At 43.1% G+C, this 21,822-nt stretch overlaps 1 protein-coding gene across 1 annotated transcript; it reads right to left on the reverse strand.

Annotated features, from left to right (window-relative positions):
- Positions 1-1,789: 1,789 nt before the first annotated feature.
- Positions 1,790-21,585, reverse strand: LOC308235920 (uncharacterized protein). The gene is made up of 3 exons (XM_080645159.1): positions 21,279-21,585; positions 19,888-20,014; positions 1,790-7,001 (listed from the first exon to the last, which is right to left on the reverse strand). Exons 1-3 carry the CDS (start codon positions 21,309-21,311, stop codon positions 4,006-4,008), a joined length of 3,156 nt encoding a protein of 1,051 aa, XP_080501285.1. The 5' UTR covers positions 21,312-21,585; the 3' UTR covers positions 1,790-4,005.
- Positions 21,586-21,822: the final 237 nt, after the last annotated feature.

Genomic DNA, 21,822 nt, shown 5'->3' on the forward strand with positions numbered 1-21,822 from the left:
GTAAGGCTGGGGAAAAAACCCTGGCAAACTTCATAGAAAAGCCGGCCTGGGCGAGCAGTATCTGAGAAGCACAATTAACCACATGCAAAAATATGTGTTCTGTATGTAATAAGCAATTAACATATAAAATCTACAAGGAAAATAATCTTTAACCAAAAAAATACAGTTAATTCACAGGAAAGGATGTAGAGACAATTCTTCAAAAAGTACATATGCATGACTAATAGCAATATAGAAAATGCTTTCCTCACTGATCAAGGTGGAATCCCTCAGGCTTCCTGCAACACTACCAACCACAAGTCCTTCCCTGTGAACTTAGTACAGCGGGGAGTATTGGGACTTCAGGAAAGAAGGGGCAGTGGAAACAGACCAACCCTCCCCAGGTCAGCAACTACCCAGGAAACTGGAAAATCAAACAGAACCATAGTCTACAAGGGAGGGCAGAGCACAACCTGGAAAATGGGGCCTGGTAAATTGCAAAGCCAAGTCCAGGTCACTGGTGACAGTGAGGGTCTTACCCAGCGAGGATACAAGTTCAAAGTTCTCCAGCATCACATTCAGGTACAGCTGTCTCTGACCCTCATCAGGGAGGCTCCATTCCTCCCTGAAGTACAGGGCAATGTCCTCAAAGGTCACGCCAACCTGTCAGATTTGAGACAAGAGCTGTCTCTCTGAGAACCAGTCTGGCCTGCACCCTATCCAACCTGGGACCCATCGAAGGATGTCCTACTGCTGGTTTACAGGGATCTGGCCTAAACCGGAAGTTGGACATTCATCTCGCAATCCGGGACTGCTGGCTCCAGCAGATCACCTGCCTGCATACGTCCCCACCTGATCACCTCCAACTGCCCCCCATGCTGGCCTGCTCTCCCTCATCTTCCCTCCCCACTGGCCTGCCTGCCCACTGCTGGCTTGCTCAATCCAAACTTCTCGCCCCGGCTGTCTTGATCATCTCCAACTGATCACCACTGGCCTACTTGCCCTCAACTGGCCCCCCTGCTGGTCTGCTTACCTTCAACAGCCCTGTCCCCCACTAGCCTGATCACCCACAACTGCCATCCATCCTGATCACACCCCAGCGTCCCAATCTCCCAGACTCTCCTTCTTTCCTTTTTTTTTCCAATGCCTCCTTGAGCAGAGGCCAGGGTCAGCTGGAAGCAGGTATCTGGGATTTATTTATCTTCTACAATTGAAACTTTGTCGCCTTGAGCGGAGGCCAGGGCTGGCCAGGGTGGATAGGAAGCTTTGTTTCCTGCATTGCGGGGGGCAACCCAAGCCTCCTGTTCCCTCCAACTCTGTGTTTGCCGCCATCTTAGTTGGATTAATTTGCATAGTAGCTCTGATTGGCTGGTGGAAATAGCAGAGGTATGGTCAAGTTGCATGTTTCTTTTATTAGATAGGATTCCTTATTAAAATGCACCCAAAGACAACGTACTTGTGGGCATCGGTGAGTGAGAAGTGTCTGGCCTGGGAATGTCCCTGCAGGGAGAGGCTGGAGTTCAAAGGAGATGTAGAGTAAAAAAAAAATCAATGCTGAGAGAGAATCATTTATCATCGGCTTCCTGTATGCTCCACACTCTGGATCTAGCCGGGGAACAGGCTTTCTCCCTGAGAATGGAATTGAAACTTCCTGGTTTACATGTATAAACTAGAGGCTTAGTGAAAAAGATTCATGCACTCAGGGGGATCCCTCAGCCCGGGCTGTGACCTCTTGCAGTCCAGGCGCCCTCTGGGTATGTCTGACTCACAAAGTTAAATAACACTCATATCCATATAAAGAATTATACAGAAATGTTTGTACCAGCTTTATTAGTAATAACCAAATATTTATTAAAATGGACATGATGGTGTTATATTCAAAGATATGAATATCCACTAGAGCCCTAGCTGGTTTGGCTCTGGATAGAGCATCGGCCTGCAGACCAAAGGCTCCTGGGATCGATTCCAGTCAAAGGCACGTATCTTGGTTGAAGACTCCTTCCCAGCCCAAGCCATGGTCACAGCTGATGCAGGAGGCAACCAATCAATGTGTTTCCTTCACATCAATGTTTCTCTCTGTCTTTCCCTCTTTCTTCCACTCTCCAAAAAAATCAATGGAAAAATATGCTCGGGTGAGGATTAACAACAAAAAGAATATCGATAAAAAAAAAGAAAAAAAAAAGATGAGTTACTAATATATCTTTTAAAAATCTCCAAGAATTTATAAAATAATAATTAAAGCTGAAAAATACTTAGAAAAAGCCAAGTTCTTTATTAAAATGGAAAGTAAATCCATGGTTACTAGGAAAGCTGTGAAGAACAGCAAACAGATTAAACAAGGTCATGAAGGAACTATAGTCACAGATATGATCAGTATTGATTGTAATGATGGTTTCAGTTTCATGCACATGTCAAGATTTATGAAACACTACACTTATACATGCAATTTACTCATTACAGCGGTTAAAAGAATGGTTCAAGTTAAAAGAAATGTACGGTTCACCTATTTTGGAATAGGGTGGGCAACTCTATATTCAATTCACACACTTATGCCCTCTGAGCAAGACTCATCTCAGTGACAGTAAATGTAACAAACAATAAAGAACTTTCACCCAAACCCACTGGAATGCTGACTTGGTCACAAAAGCCACATCTCAGGCTTAAAGACACCCTTTCTTTTCCTCTCAGTTTTGCTGCCAGAACACCATTGGCTGTGATGGGAACATCTCACAGGATACAGGAAGCCACAAACCTCTTGATTATAATGAATGATAATGACCGCTCCACAGATAATAAACATTCCTGGAGTCCTTCAGACCTGTGTACACACAGCTCCTGTAGACCTTTCGTCAAAAAAAAATTCTGGGTGAAGTTTTAGATGAAGACGATTCCATCTAATAGGCTGCAGTCTAGTCAAACAAAAATTAGGTCAGTGTTTCTGCAGTGAAAGTGTTTCTCCTCACTGCAATGTTCCTCCAATCAGTGACCATCACCATGCAATTAAAGGCATTAGAGCAAATGGCCCTCTGCAACACCTGGGCAGGAGGTTCCCTTCAAATGTCTTAGCATCCCCTGAAAACAAGAAAAAAATTAACACCGCTCCCAGACATACTTGAGTTCTCACAACTACCCCCTCTTTCGAATGATCTCTGTGTCTCAAAGCATCCATCTTCACATAAGTATTAGAGTCCATAGTGTTTCCTAGGAAAATTATGGGAAACAATGTAAATTTGGCAGAAACTGCTGACCTAATTTCTGCACCATAGTCTTCCCTGAACGACAAAAATGTTGGAGACCACATAAAAGTTTTTCACATCACCGAACTTGGAGAGCCCATATCTCCTTACAAACTAACACACACAGTAAATAGAACACCAAAATTAAACAAGTGATAGGAAAAGGCCTTCATTATTTTGCAAAGAAAGAGACCTGAGACTGGCAGTTGATGACTTAGGCACTCAATAAATTCATCATTGGCATCTAGGGAAAGAGTGTTCCTGAAAATGGCAGTCCCTCTACAACATTATGTTTACTGGGGCCAAAAGTTATCAGTCCGATGTGGCAACTCATGACAGAGAAACAATAAGAACTAAGGGCTCAGGTATTCCAAATTTTCGTCAACAAATTAGACAACAGAGTTACTTTCGCTGGGCAAAGGAGGATGGTGATTGATGCCATCTGTAGGGACCTTATAGGTGGTTCAGGTGAAATACCTTCAGCAACAGAAATATGCAGTGACATAGATCTGGCAGGACATCTCTGTATGTTACAAAGTGCAACGCAAGTACATAGTGTTCCAACATAAGCACACACACACAACAGCAAAAACACTTATGGGAACTTTACACAATATAAGTGAGTACATGTATGAGATACAATTCAGAAAAATGAGGATTCACAAGTTTTCTTGTACTATTGTTAAGTCCAAACTAAGAAACTAAATTTCCTAAACATATAAGAAATTTCTCACATTTGGACTCTTATGTGGAGAGTGAATTTAGAAATATGCCTGAGAGATACCTCATGTTAATTGCACTCATCATGTCTTTCTCCAGTGTGAACTCTCTGGTGATACTGGAAACCACTCCTACTTTTAAAAGATTTCCCACATTCACTGCATTTATAAGGCATTTCTCCTGTATGAACTCTCTGATGATTACGAAGGGCAGGCCTACGTGTAAAAGATTTCCCACATTCACTGCATTTATAAGGCTTTTCTCCTGTATGAACGCTCTGATGATTACGAAGGGCAGGGCTACGTGTAAAAGATTTCCCACATTCACTGTATTTATAAGGCTTTTCTCCTGTATGAACGCTCTGATGATTTTGAAGGGCAGGGCTACGTGTAAAAGATTTCCCACATTCACTGTATTTATAAGTCGTATGTCCTGTGTGAACTCTCTGATGAATATGAAGGTGAGTGCTAGTGGTAAAAGATTTCTCACACTCACTGCATTTATAAGGCTTTCCTCCTGTGTGAACTTTCTGATGTCTACGAAAGTTGTTGTTAGTGGTAAAACTTTTCCCACATTCACAGCATTGATAAGGCTTTTCTCCTGTGTGAATTCTCTGATGATATTGAACACCATTGCTACTTGTAAAAGACTTTCCACATTCACTGCATTTATACGGATTTCCCCCTGTATGTACTCTCTGATGACAACGAAGGGCAGCCCTCCACGTAAAAGATTTCCCACAGTCACTGCATTTATAAGGCTTTTCTCCTGTATGAACTCTCTGATGACTACGAAGATGAGTGCTAGTGGTAAAAAATTTCCCACATTCACTGCATTGATAAGACTTTGATCCTGTGTGAATTCTTTGATGATATTGAAAACCATTGCTACTTGTAAAAGACTTTCCACATTCAATGCATTTATACGGATTTTCTCCAGTATGAATTCTTTGATGACAACGAAGGGCAGTCCCCCATGTAAAAGATTTCCCACAGTCACTGCATTTATAAGGCTTTTCTCCTGTATGAACTCTCTGATGATTATGTAGGTGAGAGTTAGTTGTAAAACCTTTTCCACATTCACTGCACTCATAGGGCCTTTCTCCAGTGTGAACTCTCTGATGACAATGAAGTTCAGTGCTAGTGATAAAAGACTTTCCACATTCATTGCAGTGATAAGGCTTTTCTCCAGTGTGAACTCTCTGATGGTATTTGAAATGAGTGCTACTTGTAAAAGACTTTTCACATTCACTGCATTTATAAGGATTTTCTCCCGTATGAACTCTCTCATGACGACGAAGATCACTACTCCAGGTAAAAGATGTTCCACAGTAACTGCATTTATAAGGCTTTTCTCCTGTATGAACTCTCTGATGACAATGAAGCGCATTACTATTGGTAAACGTTTTCGAACATCCACTGCATTTATAAGGCTTTTCTCCAGTGTGAATTCTCTGATGACAATGAAGGTCACTGCTGCTGGTAAAAGATTTCCCACAATCACTGCATTTATAAGGCTTTTCTCCAGTGTGAACTCTCTGATGATATTGGAGACCAGAGCACCTAGTAAAAGATTTCCCACATTTACTGCACTTATAAGGTTTTTCTCCTGTATGAACTCTCTGATGACTACGAAGCTGAGTGCTACTGGTAAAAGATTTCTCACACTCACTACATTTATAAGACTTTTCTCCTGTGTGAACGCTCTGATGTCTACGAAGGTTTTTCTTAGTGGTAAACATTTTCCCACATTCACTGCATTTATAAGGCTTTTCTGCTGTGTGAATTCTCTGATGATATTGACCAGTGCTACTTGTAAAAGACTTTCCACATTCACTGCATTTATATGGATTTTCTCCAGTATGAACTCTCTGATGACAACGAAGGGCAGTACCACATGTAAAAGATTTCCCACAGTCACTACATTTATAAGGCTTTTCTCCTGTATGAACTCTCTGATGATTATGTAGGTGAGAGTTAGTTGTAAAAGCTTTTCCACCTTCACTGCACTCATAGGGCTTTTCTTCAGTGTGAACTCTCTGATGACAATGAAGTTCAGTGCTAGTGATAAAAGACTTTCCACATTCATTGCAGTCATAAGGCCTTTCTCCAGTGTGAACTCTCTGATAACAAGAAACTTGAGTGCTACCGGTATAAGCTTTTCCACATTTACTACATTCATAAGACTCTTCTCCAGTGTGAATTCCATGATTACAATGAAGGTTACTGCTACTCATAAAAGATTTCCCACACTCATTGTTCTCATAAGGCCGGTCCAGTGTGTGAACTCTCTGATCATAATGGAGGGCACTGCTACTTGTAAAAGCTTTTCCACATTCACTGCGCTCATAAGGCCTTTTTCCAGTGTGCAAAGCTTCATTATCACCTAGGCTTTTACTACTGCTAAAAGCTTTCCCATATTCACTGCACTGATAAGGTTTTTCTCCAGTGTGACCTTGCTGTTGATCATGAAAGCTAGAAAATATGGTTAAATATTTTCCACATTTAGAGCACACAAAACACTGACTTCCTGCATGGACATCCTTTTCCGGAATAAAATTGTGGTTGCAACTAATGTCTTTCTTACATTCTTTTCTGGTGTAATAATTGTTTCTCCTATGAAACATAATCCCACACTTCGAAACAGCATTTAGGCACTCCCTGGACCTAGCAGCCTTTAGGTGGAGGTGTCCGGACCCAGTAAGGACACCCTGCCCAACATCCCCGCATGTGAAATGATTCTGGGACACACTGAAATTGCAGCTGTTTGCAAGTGAGATCCTGTCCACACCTGTATTGAAAGTCTTCTCTCTCACATGCTGTTGGTGAACTTTTACACTGAAGAAAAACCGTTTTGTACATCCCCCGCACCTCAACAGTATCTGACCGTATTCCGTTCCCTGCAGCTCAGACAAATGGAAAATGTTTCCGAAGACTAGCGCACAACTCTCACAGGGGTGGCTCTTCTGGGAAGACACGGCTACCTTCGGATTCCTTTCCTGTGACACTTTCACAGAAACATCCTCTTTATTGGGTGCCTCCACATTCTCTGCTCCACAGCAGCAACCTGAACAAAAGGAAATGCTGGTGAGGTACATGTTGATCTTATGAAAACAGAATGTCTTCACCACAAATGTTTCTGTGTCATGACTAGGCCTGATTGCATAGAACAATTTTCAAGACAAATGAGGGAGACTCTGAGGAAATACATAACGTGGCCCAACAAGTCAGTCGATGATGAAAAGCTCACCAAGAAAGGACAGAAGCACAGGATGGGACACAAAGAAGAGAGGAAGGATCTACTCATTGTTCTTGCACAAACGGCTTCCTCTAGGAGCTTCCATGCTGGCCATGTGAGTCTGTGTAGAATAATTTAAAGCTGCTCAAAGTCATAAAAATTGATTGTATTAGAGCACATGATGTTCTACGTCAATATAATAACACCAGTGCACTCCAAGGTGCTGCAGGCATGGAACATCATGGGAGTGTAGTAAAGATCGACCTGTGAAAGAGGCAGAGGTGCAAAGTCCAGAGTGGTTAAGGTTATACGTGAGGTGGGAAACCAAGTAGAAATGATCACTGTTAGAACTGAATAGTAGGCAAAGTATCAACGTAAGGACAAACAAGCATAACTGGGTGAGAAATGGGCAACTGGAACCAAACACTGGGTTTCTAGCTGTGAATGTAACAAAGGCCAGCCGAGAATTTCTCCCTAATGACCGCTGACCAAGGCAAGACTGCCTGTGGGTCCACTGTGTCATTCATAAAGTCGTGTTGTTTCTTTGATGCACAAATGATTCTTCTTCTTAAATTCCATTAGAGCCATTGCATGGGGTAAACGATGCAAATCTTCAAAGAAAAACAGAAAAGATGGATGGTCAACACTGTGGTAGAACAACAACATGTAAATGAGATCACAGACAAAAGAACTATGTGTATGACACCAGCAAGATGGCAGGATCAGAGATATGAGCATCTTCCCCCATCCCAGTGTTAAGTAGACAGCTATCTATTAACAAAAACCTCATAAGAAATGGGAATAAGAGTACCTTGAAGACAAACAGTATTACAGAACACAACTAAAAGGTGGATTCTACAGAAAGGATGACTGGAAAAGACTGGGTGAATAAACATATGTGAATATACGTACAGTCAAAAACAAGGGTCAGAGTTACCTCCAGCACCCACTGTGCTTCTGCTATCACTGACCATAGGGGCCTGTTCTTCAAAAAGTGCTGGAAATTTTTGTGTTTACAGATCACAGAATGGCTTGGCCAGTATGGCTCAGCTGGTTGGAACATCGTCCTATATACTAAAGGGTCGAGGATTCAATTCCTAGTCAAGGCAAATATCAGTATGTGGGTTCTATTTCCACTAAGCTTGTGTGCAGAAAGCAGCCTATATATGTTTCTCTCTCATACTGGCGTTTCCTTCTCCCTCTCTCCCTCTCTCCCTCTCTCTCTCTCTCTCACACATTATTGAAGTTTCTATCTCTCCTTCTCTTCCTCTCTGAAATCAATAAAATATATATTTTAGGCCGAAACTGGTTTGGCTCAGTGGATACAGCGTCGGCCTGCGGACTGAAAGGTCCCAGGTTCGATTCCGGTCAAGGGCATGTACCTTGGTTGCGGGCACATCCTCAGTGGGAGGTGTGCAGGAGGCAGCTGATCGATGTTTCTCTCTCATTGATGTTTCTAACTCTCTATCCCTCTCCCTTCCTCTCTGTAAAAAATCAATAAAATATATATATATATATTTTTTAAATATATTTTATTGATATTATATATATATATATTTTTTTAAATATATTTTATTGATATTTCACAGAGAGGAAGGGAGAGGGATAGAGAGCTAGAAACATCGATGAGAGAGAAACATCTATCAGCTGCAACCTACACACTCCCCACTGGGGATGTGCCCGCAACCAAGGTACATGCCCTTGACCGGAATCGAACCCAGGACCCTTCAGTCTGTAGGCAGATGCTCTATCCACTGAACCAAACCGGTTAGGGCAAAATATATTTTTAAAGAATAAATAAATAGCCCTGGCCCGTGTCACTAAGTGCTGAGAGTGCCTGTCTGTACACAGGAAGGTCATGCTTTCCATTCCCAGTAAAGGGCAGGTACATGGCTTTCAGGTCTGATCCCGACTCTTAGAGCAGGCACATGTGGAAGGCAATCAATTGATGTTTCTTTCTCTCTCTCTGCCTCTCCTCTATCTCCCTTTCCCTTACTCACTCTCTCTAAGAAAAAAACAATCAATGGAAAATATATTTTCACTATTCAGGTGAAGATAAAAGAAGGAAAAAGTTTTGAATTAAGAAAAGTTACGGGGGAGGAGATCCAAGATGGCAGTGTAGGAAAAGGCTTATCCTCGCTGCCTCCCACAATCACATCAAAATTACAACTAAAATACAGAATAACCATCAGCCAGAACTGCTGGAAAGCTAGCTACAACGAAATCTTACGACTAGAGAAGTAAACAAGAAAGCACACTGAGATGGTAGGAGGTACTAAGGCACAGAAGGTGCTGGTCCTGTACCCACGGGGACCACTTTTTTGATTGGGAGGGAGGTCATCTCTGCAGAGGTCATGTGGAGGAGCAAGAGGTCCCAGTATAACACCAGATGTACAGCCCAGGGTCCCAGAGCTTGGAAAAAAGTCCCTACTGGCAGGAAGAACTTCGTTCTGTAAAAACCAGTACAGATTGGGGCTGAGTGACAGAGGCTACGGGAGTTCAAGCTGCTCTTCTTACAATGCCAGCAACACCAACTGAACTTACAAGATCCCCCTTCCTCGGAGCTCCAGTACCAGGCTAGGCTCAGGAGGGCGGGGCACGAGGGTGATAGCAAGATACATATGAGGAAAAACAGGACTGAATAGCATCGGGGCAGGAAATCAATAGAAGCTTCCTTCCAGACATAGCTGCTCTCAGGGATCCTTGTTCCTATGCGGAGACCTCCCTGTTGCAGGACTGACTGGCTGCCATTTCTTTCCTCTGCCCTAGTGATTCCCTGAGACCATACCCCATCCAATTTATTTTTATTTTTTTTAAATGTATTTTATTGACTTTAGAGAGGAAGGGAGAGGGAGAGAGAGATAGAAACATCAATGATGAGAGAGAATCACTGATCGGCTGCCTCTTCCATGCCCCCCACTGGGGATCGAGCCCGCAACCCAGGAATGTGCCCTTAGCAGGAATGGAACCTGGGACTCTTCAATCCACAGGCCCACGCTCTATCCATTGAGCCAAATAAGCTAGGGACCCATCCAATTTAAAAGCCCACCCAAGCTCCGTGCAACAGCGTTTGTATATGAATGGCATGTCTTTGCTCAAGCTAAAACCTGTCAAGCAAGTTGCAGTTGGGTCAGGGAGCAACAAATCTATCAATAAAAGGACCAAGAAGTGGCACCAGCACTAGCCTTCCCTGCTTTAATGCAGGGCCTCATGCAGCATTTCCAAACCCGATACAAGAGGAGAATCTGCAGATCTCTCTGAGATGCTGCTGGGTGGCTCCAGGCAGACATGCCTGAACCCAAGAGTCAATGTACCCAGGGGTCAGTGTCATACCACATCAGGTTACAACTCCTCACATCCATAAGTGACACAGTCAAGGAGCAGACTCACTGAGCAACAAAGCCCCACTGAAGCAAGTCCTGCTCCAAAGGGGTGTCTCCTACACAGCAGCTCTCCCACTAGGTCGCAATGGCCCCGACAGATGCTAAAATCCACAACGAAATTCTGGCAAATCGAATCCAGCATTACATTAGAAAGGTCATACACCGTGACCAAGTGGGATGAAGGGATGGTACAATATCTGAAAATCAATAAACATGATAAATCACAAACAAACTGAAAGACGAAAATCACATAGTCATATCAAGAAATGCAGAAAAAGCATTTAACAAACTCCAGCACCTTTTCTTGATAAAAACTCTCAGCAAAGTGGGAGTACAAGGATCATACCTCAACATAATAAAAGCCTTATATGACAAACCTACAGCCAACATCAGAATCAATGGGCAAAAACTAAAACCATTTCCCTAAGAATAGGAACAAGATAGGGATGCCCACTTTCACCACTCCTGTTCAACATAGTACAGAAGTGTTAGTCACAGTGATCAGACAAGAAGAAGAAATGAAATGCAACAAGATTGTAAAAGAAGAAGTAAAACTGTCATTATTCACAGATGACATGATATTGTACAAAGAAAACCCTAAAAACTCCATCAAAAAACTACCAAATATAGCCGAAACCGGTTTGGCTCAGTGGATAGAGCGTCGGCCTGCGGACTGAAGGGTCCCGGGTTCAATTCCGGTCAAGGGCATGTACCTTAGTTGCGGGCACATCCCCAGTGGGAGGTGTGCAGGAGGTAGCTGATCGATGTTTCTCTCTCATCGATGTTTCTGGCTTTCTATCCCTCTCCTTTCCTCTCTGTAAAATATCAATAAAATATATTTAAAAAAAAAAAACAAAAAACAAAAAAACTACCAAATATAATAAAGGCATTCAGCAATGTAGCAGGATACACATTTAACAACCAGAATTCTATGGCTTTTTATCCACCAATAATCAACTCACAGAAAGAGAAACAAACAAACAATCCTATCTACACTGCAAAAAAAAAATTAGGATACCTAGGGATAAACTTAACTAAGGAAGTAAAAGACCTGTACCCCAAAATCTACAGGAAGTTCAAAAAAGACATAGAAGAAGACATAAACAAATGGAAGAATATACCATGTTCATGGATTGGTAGAATTAACATCATTAAAATGTCCACACTACCCAAAGCAATCTATAGATTCAATGCAATCCCAATTAAGATACCAAGGGCCTATTTTACAGACCTAGAACAAACTCGCCAAAAATTCATATGGAATATAACAAAAAGAAAAATCGAAGAGCCGCAGCAATCTTGAGAAAGAAGAACAAAGTTGGAGGGATCACTATACCAGATACCAACCGATAGTACAAAAATGGCTGGTGCTGGCACAACAACAGACATACAGAACAATGCAACAGAACACACAACCCAGACATCGGCCGAAGCCATTACGCTCAATATTTGACAGAGGAAGCAACGGCACACAATGGAGTCAAGACAGCCACTTCAATAAGTGGTGTTGGGAAAATTGGACAGATACATGCAAAAGAATGAAACTAGACCACCAACTTACACCATACACAAAAATAAACTCAAAATGGATAAAGGACTTAAATGTTAAGTCGTGATACCATTAAAATCTTAGAAGAATCCAGAGGCAGCAAAACATTAGACATATGTCCTAGCAATATCTTTATTGATACAGCTCCGAGGGGAATAGAAATTAAGGAAAAAAGAAACAAATGGCACTACATCAAAATAGAAAGCTTCTGCACAGCAAAAGAAAACATCAACAAAACAACAAGAAAGACCACTGCATGGGAGAACATATTTGCCAATTACATTTCAGATAAGGGTTTAATCTCCAAAATTTAAAGAGAACTCATATACCTTAAAACAAATGGAAGATAAATAAATCAATCAAAAAATGGCCAAAAGACCTAAATAGACACTTTTCAAAGGAGGACAAACAGATGGCCGAGAGAAATATGAAAACATGCTCAAAGTCACTAATCATCAGAGAGATGCAAATAAAAACAACAAAGCGGTATCATCTCACACCTTTCAGAATGGCTATCATCAACAAATCAACAAAGGGAAAGTGCAGGCAAGGATATTGAGAAAAAGGAAACCTCCTGCACTGCTGGTGGGAATGTAGTCTGGTGCATCTACTTGGAAGATAGTATAAAGTTTCCTCAAAAAGGTAAAAATAGAACTACCATATAACCCAGTCATCCCACAACTAAGACTATATCCCAAGAAACCAAAAACACCAATCAGAAAGGACATATGTATCCCTATGTTCATAGCAGCAAAATTTACAATACCTAAGAGATATGGAAACAGTATTAAGTGCCCAGCAGCAGCAGATGAGTGGATTAGAAAACTGTGGTACATCTACACAATGGAATACTACGCTCCTATAAAAAAGAAGGAACTTTTACCATTAGCAACAACATGGATGGAACTGGAGAGCATTTTGCTAAGCGAAATAAGTCAGTCGGAGAAAGATAAATATCACATGATCTCAGTCACTGGTTGGATATAATGATCAACATAATTTAATGCACAAGAATAGATCCAGAGAGAAACGGCAGGAGAGAAGGTGTTAGCGACGAAAGGACTTGTATACATGCATATTAGCATAACCAATGGACACAGACACTGGGGCCGTGGGGGCTTCCATGGGGTGGGAATGGCTGCAGGGGGGCGCAGGCGGTCAAGCAGAGAAAAATTTGACATATATTGAACTTTAGACAATAAATAAATAAAGAAGATAAGCTAGTACATTTTATATGGGCAAAGGACTTAAACAGACACTTTTTAAAAGAGGACATAAAGAAGCCCAGAGACATATGAAAACATGCTCAAAGTGACTCATCATCTGAGATGTGCAAATCAAAACGACAATGAGATACCATCTCACACCTGTCAGGATGGCTATCATCAACAAATTAACAAACAACAAGTGCTTGCAATGATGTGGAGAAAAAGGGACCCTTGTGCATGGCAGGTGGGAATGAAGACTGGTGCAGACACAGTGGAAAATAGCATGGAGTTTCCTCAAAAAATTAAAAATGAACTCCCATTTGACCCAGTAATCCCACTTCTAGGAATATATCCAAATAGAAACACCAATCACAAAAAACATATACACCCCTATGTTCATAGCAGCACAATTTATGATAGCTAAGATTTGGCAACAGCCTGAGTGACCATCAGCAGATGAGTGGATTAAAAAACTGTGGTACATCTACAACAGTGGTTCTCAACCTTCCTAATGCCGCGACCCTTTAATACAGTTCCTCATATTGTGGTGACCCCCAACCATAAAATTATTTTCGGTGCTACTTCATAACTGTAATTTTGCTAATGTTATGAAATGTAATGTAAATATCTGATATGCAGAATGTCTTAGGCGACCCTTGTGAAACAGTCGTTTGACCCCCAAAGGGGTCGCAACCCACAGGTTGAGAACCGCTGATCTACACAATGGAATACTATGCTATTGTAAAAAATAAGGAACTCTTACCATTTGCAACAGCATGGAGAACGACAAATATCACTCATTTGTGGGCAATGTGGTAAAAAGAAGATATATGTAATACAATATGTAATACTTTAAAAAATAAAGAATTTTAAAAAAAGAAGTATGTTTAACCCTAAATGGTTTGGCTCAGTGGATAGAGCATCGGCCTGCGGACTCAAGGGTCCCAGGTTCGATTCCCGTCAAGGGCATGTACCTTGGTTGCAGGCACATACCCAGTAGAGAGTGTGCAGGAGGCAATTGATCGATGTTGCTCTCTCATCGATGTTTCTAAGAATCTATCCCTCTCCCTTTCTCTCTGTAAAAAAAAAAAAAAAAAAAAACAATAAAATATATTTTAAAAAAAGAAATATGGTGAAAATATCCATAGTACACAATGCAATCTACAGATTAAATGCAATGCTAAGAGAGAGGATCCAAGATGGCGGTGTAGGTAAACACCTAAACTGCTGCCTCGCACAACAATTTCAAAACTACAACTAAAAGACAAAACGTCTATCACCCAGAACCACGGGAAAGCTGGCTGAGTGGAAGTTCTACAACTAGAAGGAAAGAGCAAACAGCATTGAGGGGTGCACAAGCGCTGAAAAGCTGAGGTACGGGGGCGCGCGAATCGGGCTAGTGACGGGCGACTGGGAGCGCTGCTTTTTTCAACCCAAGGGGAGACAAGCTCCCAATTATTCTGAACTCCAGTTTCTGGGGAGACACGGGGGACCCAAACTCCTACAGGGAGAAGCTGGACTGTCTGCCATGGGGTCGGAAAGTGAGGGAGGCTTGCTTACAGGGCTGCGCACAGGAATAATTGTTTATTGTGCTGGGGCGCTGGACATGGTCAACCTACAAACCCACAACCTACAAACCCACCCAAGCTCCAAGCAGTGGCTTTAGCATATGAATGACCTGCCCTATCTCAGCTTAACCTAGCAAACTTGCAGCCCGGGTCAGACAACTCCAAAACCTCCAAACCCCAAGCAAAGAGGAGAAAACTGTAGTTCTCGCTGTAGCGCCTGCTGGGTGGCCTCAGACAGTAGCTGACCTGCACCCCATTGGAGATCCAGAAGCCAGTGTACCTAGTGGTCAGTGAGACACCAGATTTCAACTCCTCACATCCATAAGTGACATATTCAATATGCAGACTCAGTGAGCACCAAAGCCCCACTGAAACAAGTCCTGCACCATAAGCGTGTCTCCAACGCAGCAGTTCTTCCATTATAGACACAGCGGGTCCTCACAGCTAATTGGCCTGGAGGTCAATTCCTCCCAGTGTACCAACAGCAATCAAGAATTAACTATACCAAGACTTTGCACTCAGCCCACAAAGGGGTGTACCAAAGGGGTCCACCTCAGGTGATTGGGGAGGCTGAGCTACTGTCACCTATGGGTCACCTACCACACAGCCACTCCATCAACACAAGGAAGCAACAAAATGCAGAGACAAAGAAACATGTCACGAATCAAAGAAATGGAGGAAAGCAAACTACTGGACGACATAGAGTTCAGAACCACATTTATAAGGTTACTCAAGAATCTTCTAAAAACCGCTGAGGAAATTAGTGAGACCTTTAAGGATCTTAATGAGAATGCCAAAAAAATGGAAAAGGACCAGTCAGAAATTAAGCATACACTGTCTGAAATAAAGAATATACAGAAATTCAACTGTAGATCAAAGGACCCCAAGAATCAAACCAAGATCTGAAATATGAGGAAACAAAAAACACCCAACCAGAAAAACAAAAAGAAAAAATCCAAAAATATGAAGATAGTGTAAGGAGCCTCTGGGACACCTTTAAGCGTAACAACATCCGAATTTTTGGGGTGCCAGAAGAAGAGAGAGCAAAATACTGAAAACCTATTAGAAGAAATAATGACAGAAAACTTTCCCTACCTGGTGAAAGAAATAGACTTACAAGTTCAGGAAGCACACAGAACCCCATACAACAGGAATCCAAAGAGGACAACACCAAGACACATCATAATTAAAATGCCAAGGGCAAAAGACAAAGAGAGAATCTTGAAAGCAGCAAGAGAAAAACGGTTAGTTACCTACAAGGGAGCACCCATACGACTGTCAGCTGATTTCTCGGCAGAAACTATGCAGGTCAGAAGGGAGTGGCAAGAAATATTCAAAGTGATGAACAGCAAGAACCTACAACCAAGATTACTCTACCCAGCAAAGCTATCATTCAGAGTTGAAGGTCAGATAAAGAGCTTCACAGACAAGAAAAAGCTAAAGGAGTACATCACCACCAAACCAGGATTACATGAAATGCTGAAGGGTATTCTTTAAGAAGAGGAAGAAGAAGAAAAAGGTAAAGATAAAAATTATGAACAACAAAATGACATCAAATACATACCTACCAACAAGTGAATCTAAAAATCAAGTGAATAAAAAATCTGAAGAACAGAATGGACTGGTGAATATAATAGAATCAGGGACATAGAAAGGGAGTGGACTGACAAATGTCAGGGGGCAGGGGGTGTGAGGGGTGCGGGAAGAGATTGGACAAAAATCTTACACCTATGGATGAAGACAGTGGCGAGGGTAAGGGCATGGGGTGGGGTGGGGAATCAAGTGGAGGGAAGCTATGGGGGAAAAAAAGAGGAACACCTGTAATAATCTGAACAATAAAGATTTATTTAAAAAAAAATCTGAACAACAAAATGCAGTAGAGAGGAGAATAAAAGTGAGACACAAAATTAAAATAAATAAATAAATAAATGCAATGCTAAGAATAATTCCTATGGTATTTTACAAAGAAATGAAAAGGGAATCTTGAAATGTATGAAATTAAAAAACTTGAACAGCAACTGAAATCTTGAATGAAAACAAAGAGCATGGCATCACACTTTCCGACTTCAATTTATTACAGAGAGAAAACAAGCAAACAGTGTGTTACTGGAGAAACAAAGACAAATACATCAACAGAACAGAATAGAAAACACAGAAATAAAACCAAGCACATACTTCCAAGTAATCTCTGGCAAAACTGCAAGACACAGAAGAAAGGAAAGATAATTTCTTCAAAGAATGGTGCTGCTAAAAATCAATACTGCCATGTAAGACAAGAATACTGGACACCGCTGATAAAATTTAACTCAATCTACATTAAATGTCAGCACTAAAACGTAAAACTCCTCAGGACAACTAGAGAAAAAGTTTTGAATATTTGTTATGGACAGGATTTTCTTTTACTTTCTTTTTTTTTTCTTTTCTTTTTTTAAAATATATTTTATTGATATTTTACAGAGAGGAAGGAAGAGAGATAGAGAGTCAGAAACATTGATGAGAGAGAAACATCGATCAGCTGCCTCCTGCACACCTCCCACTGGGGATGTGCCCGCAACCAAGTTACATGCCCTTGACCGGAATCGAACCTGGGACCCTTCAGTCCGCAGGCCGACGCTCTATCCACTGAGCCAAACCGGTTTTGGCAAGATTTTCTTTTTCTTAAAAAAATATATTTTATTGATTTTTTACAGAAAGGAAGAAAGAGGGAGAGGGAGAGTTAGAAACATTGATGGGAGAGAAACATCCATCAGCTGCCTCCTGCACACCCCCCACTGGAGATGTGCACACAACCAAGGTACATGCCCTTGACCAGAATTGAACCTGGGACCCTTCAGTCCACAGGCCGAGGCTCTATCCACTGAGCCAAACCGGTTAGGGCTCAGACAGGATTTTCTGAATGTGACCCCAAACACCAGACAAAATAGACAAAAGAAACAGTCCAGATTGCAACAAATAAAGAAAAACAGCTTCTTCCCAGCACAACTGCCATAAACAAAATGAAAGGAAAGTAAATCTAGAGGATGGAAGAAAATACATGCACCCCTAACCAGTTTGGCTCAGTGGATAGAGCGTCGGCCTGCGGACTGAAGGGTCCCAGGTTCGATTCCGGTCAAGGGCATGTACCTTGGTTGCGGGCACATCCCAGTAGGAGGTGAGCAGGAGGCAGCTGATCGATGTTTCTTTCTCATCGATGTTTCTAACTCTCTATCCCTCTCTCTTCCTCTCTGTAAAAAATCAATAAAATAAAAAATAAAAATAAAAATAAAAAAAAAATCAATAAAATATATTAAAAAAAAGAAAATACATGCAAATTATATGACGGAATAGCATGGAGATACTGTGGATTCAGTTCTGATCAGCACAATAAAGAGAATACTGAGATACAGAGAGAAATTAATACAAGCAGTTGGAGTTCCTAGGGAATAATAAAGCTATGTTAAAACTATACTGCAGGCTAATAACAATGTAATGACTGTCTGAAAGCAAACTCTATAGAATTTCATTGAAAACACTTTATTGCGCCCTAGCCGGTTTGGCTCGGTAGATAGCGCGTTGGCCTGCGGACAGAAGGGTCCCAGGTTCAATTCCAGTCAAGGGCATGTACCTTGGTGGTGGGCACATCCCAGTAGGGAGTATGCAGAAGGCAGCCGATTGATGTTTCTGTTTCTCTCTCATTGATGTTTCTAAATATCTCTCTCCCTTCCCCTCTGTAAAATACCAATAAAGTAAATTTAAAACAAACCAACAAAAAAACCACTTTATTGCAAAGCACTAGTAACAACCATCTGAGTTTCTTAGAAACATGGTTGCACTAGACCTGATGAACACAGGTTTGCCAAAACCATGGACTTTGTAGAAAAGCGGGTGCTGGGGAACAATATCTGCAAAGTACAATTAAGCACATGCAACAATATGTGTTCCTGTATGTCATAACAATTAATATATAAAACATACAAGGTCGCCGAAACCGGTTTGGCTCAGCGGATAGAGCGTCGGCCTGCAGACTGAAGGGTCCCGGGTTCGATTCCAGTCAAGGGCATGTACCTTGGTTGTGGGCACATCTCCAGTGGGAGGTGTGTAGGAGGCAGCTGATCGATGTTTCTCTCTCATCGATGTTTCTAACTTTCTATCCCTCTCCCTTCCTCTCTGTAGAAAATCAATAAAATATATTTTAAAAAAAACAAAAAACAAAAAACATACAAGGTCGTTGCCCTGACCGGTTTGGCTCAGTGGATAGAGCGTCGGCCTGCGGACTGAAGGGTCCCAGGTTCAATTCCAGTCAAGGGCATGTGCCCTGGTTGCATGCACATCCCCAGTGGGGGGGTGTGCAGGAGGCAGCTGATCGATGTTTCTCTCTCATCGATGTTTCTAACTCTCTATCCCTCTCCCTTCCTCTCTGTAAAAAATCAATAAAAAAAATGTATTTAAAAAAAAAAAAATACTTACTGACCAGGACAAGGATTAGAGACAATTATTCAAAAAATAGGTACATTCCTGACCGGTTTGGCTCAGTGGATAGAGCGTCGGTCTGCGGACTGAAGGGTACCAGGTTCGATTCCGATCAAGGGCATGTACCTTGGTTGCAGGCACATCCCTAGTAGGAGGTGTGCAGGAGGCAGCTGATCGATGTTTCTAACTCTCTATCCCTCTCCCTTCCTCTCTGTAAAAAATCAATAAAATGTATTAAAAAAAATAGGTACAAATGACCAACAGGAATATAGAAAATGCTTTCCTCACTGATCAAGGCGGAATCTCTCAGGCTTCCTGCAACACTACCAACCACAAGTCCTTCCCTGTGAAGGTAGTACAGCGGGGAGAATTGGGACTTCAGGAATAGAAGGGAGCAGTGGAAACAGACCAACCCTCCCCAGGACAGCAACTACCCAGGAAACTGGAAAAATCAATCAGAACCGCAGTCTACATGGGAGGACACAGCACACCCTGGGAGATGGGGCCTGGGAAATGGCAAAGCCAAGTCCAGGTCACTGGTGAGAGTGAGGGTCTTACCCAGCGAGGATACAAGTTCAAAGTTCTCCAGCATCACATTCAGGTACAGCTGTCTCTGACCCTCATCAAGGAGGTTCCATTCCTCCCTGGAGAAGTACAGGGCAATGTCCTCAAAGGTCACTCCAACCTGTCAGAATGGAGACAATTGACACCAGAGCTGTCTCTCTGAGAACCCCCACTCCTACTCCTTACACACCTTCCCCCCCATCAACCTCCTCCAGGGCACCCGGTTAGTGTGGACACCAGGCCCTAATGCCAGTGCAGGCTGCTCTCTCATCACAGTCCCGTTACTCACTGGGATTCCCCTCAGCAGAGCAGCTGTGTAGGGTGGGAAGGATTGGGGGAGGGAGCAATGCCATTTAAGCTCTGGGAGATGCCTGCAGGGCCTCAGCCTTCCTGCCAAGCAATTCCACTGCAGTCTCCTAGATCATGCCTCCAAGACAAAGCCAAGCCTGGGTTTATGCTTTGCCTTTAAGTCACAGCGTCCATCAGCTCACACTTCCTCGAGATGTGCCCATCACTGGGTAATGTTTATCATCTTCCCATCTTCAGACCCAGGTTCACTCCCTCAGCTCTGCCCCCTTCCTGCTCCAATGCCACTGGGTCTCGCTGGACTCCCCCATGAACTTGGCACATGGCATGTAGAGAGCTTGTCTTCCAGCCGGGTCCAGGACCACCCCAGGCCTCTGATGGACCCCACAGCCGGGAAAGCCCCAATGAGTCTGTGACGTCCTCCCTGCAGCCTCTGATCTTCCCGCCAATCCTCACAGCCCACATCCTCAGGGGAACCTCAGATGAAAGTCACCCCTGTCCACTTGAAGCACCCACCTTATATAAAAACTGCTGTTTGAAATGTTAACCCTGCTATTTGGCTTCTCTAAATGCTTGTTTGCTTAAATAAGAAGGAAAATAAGACTACTCCCACTTCAGAGAGGCCATTAAACCTTTCCAGGACGAAGTTATCAGCGCTGGCACCAGGCCAAGCCTTTGGTTGAGGTCTTAAGTCCCCAGCACATAGGGGCTCTTTAAGAACTTGCAAAGGGGGCCGGATACACCCCATATTTGGGAGACAAAGAAGGTAAAAACATATAAATAGGGAAAGTTCCTCCATGTTGGGGTCCAGAATTTGAGACACATTTTCCTCTGGGCCCACGCGTGATAATAATAAATGTAACTCCATCTCTCTACGTGTTGCTTGGTTCTTCTCCAGTTTTCTGTCACACACCCTGCCCTGCACTCGCTGTGTCCTCAGAAGACACAACACTCCTCTCCCCTCCGCCTTCCTCACGGTCCTCCACGCAAAACTGAGCTGGAGGACCTGACAGATGCCGCACCCGGGCTGTGGTGTTCCGCGTGAGGAGGCGGTGAGGGCCTGGGCGACAGGAACTCACCTCAGCGAAGCTCCGCAGCGCGGGCGCCGCCATCGCACTCTGTGGGCTGAGCCGGGCAGGAGCGGCGGGAGGTGACGCCGCTGCAGGAATGGCGGTCCCCGTCGCGGCCCTGGTGTAGGTCCGGGTGGCGACTCCGAGCTTCAATCCCCAGTGTGAGCTGTGAGCACCACTGGAGGCTCCGACCAAGGGCTGTGAGGCGGGGAACCCCTCTCCACCTTCTCCACGGGACGCTGCGACTAGGAAAACCTGCCGCCTGAGGCGGAAATCTGAGAACAGGATCTCTCTCCAGGACTACCGGTCCCGCCCTACAGAAGCGGCCAAACGGAAACGCCTTCTCTGAGCCCCCATTGGCTCAGCCTCCTGGCTTTCCATGCGTTGCCTTCTGGGTAATGTAGTTCCTAGGCTCCAAGGCCGGGATGGATTTATGAGAGTGGATTTAGAGGCTGATAGCCCAAGAACACACCAAGTAATCTAAGTGTCCTCTAGCGCCTTCAAGGGAGGTGATTTCCAGGGCAAGTTTGTTTCTCCTGCACCAGCTGGCTTC

Source organism: Plecotus auritus, assembly GCF_963455305.1.
Source record: "Plecotus auritus genome assembly, chromosome: 10".
Taxonomy (NCBI): Eukaryota; Metazoa; Chordata; class Mammalia; order Chiroptera; family Vespertilionidae; genus Plecotus; species Plecotus auritus.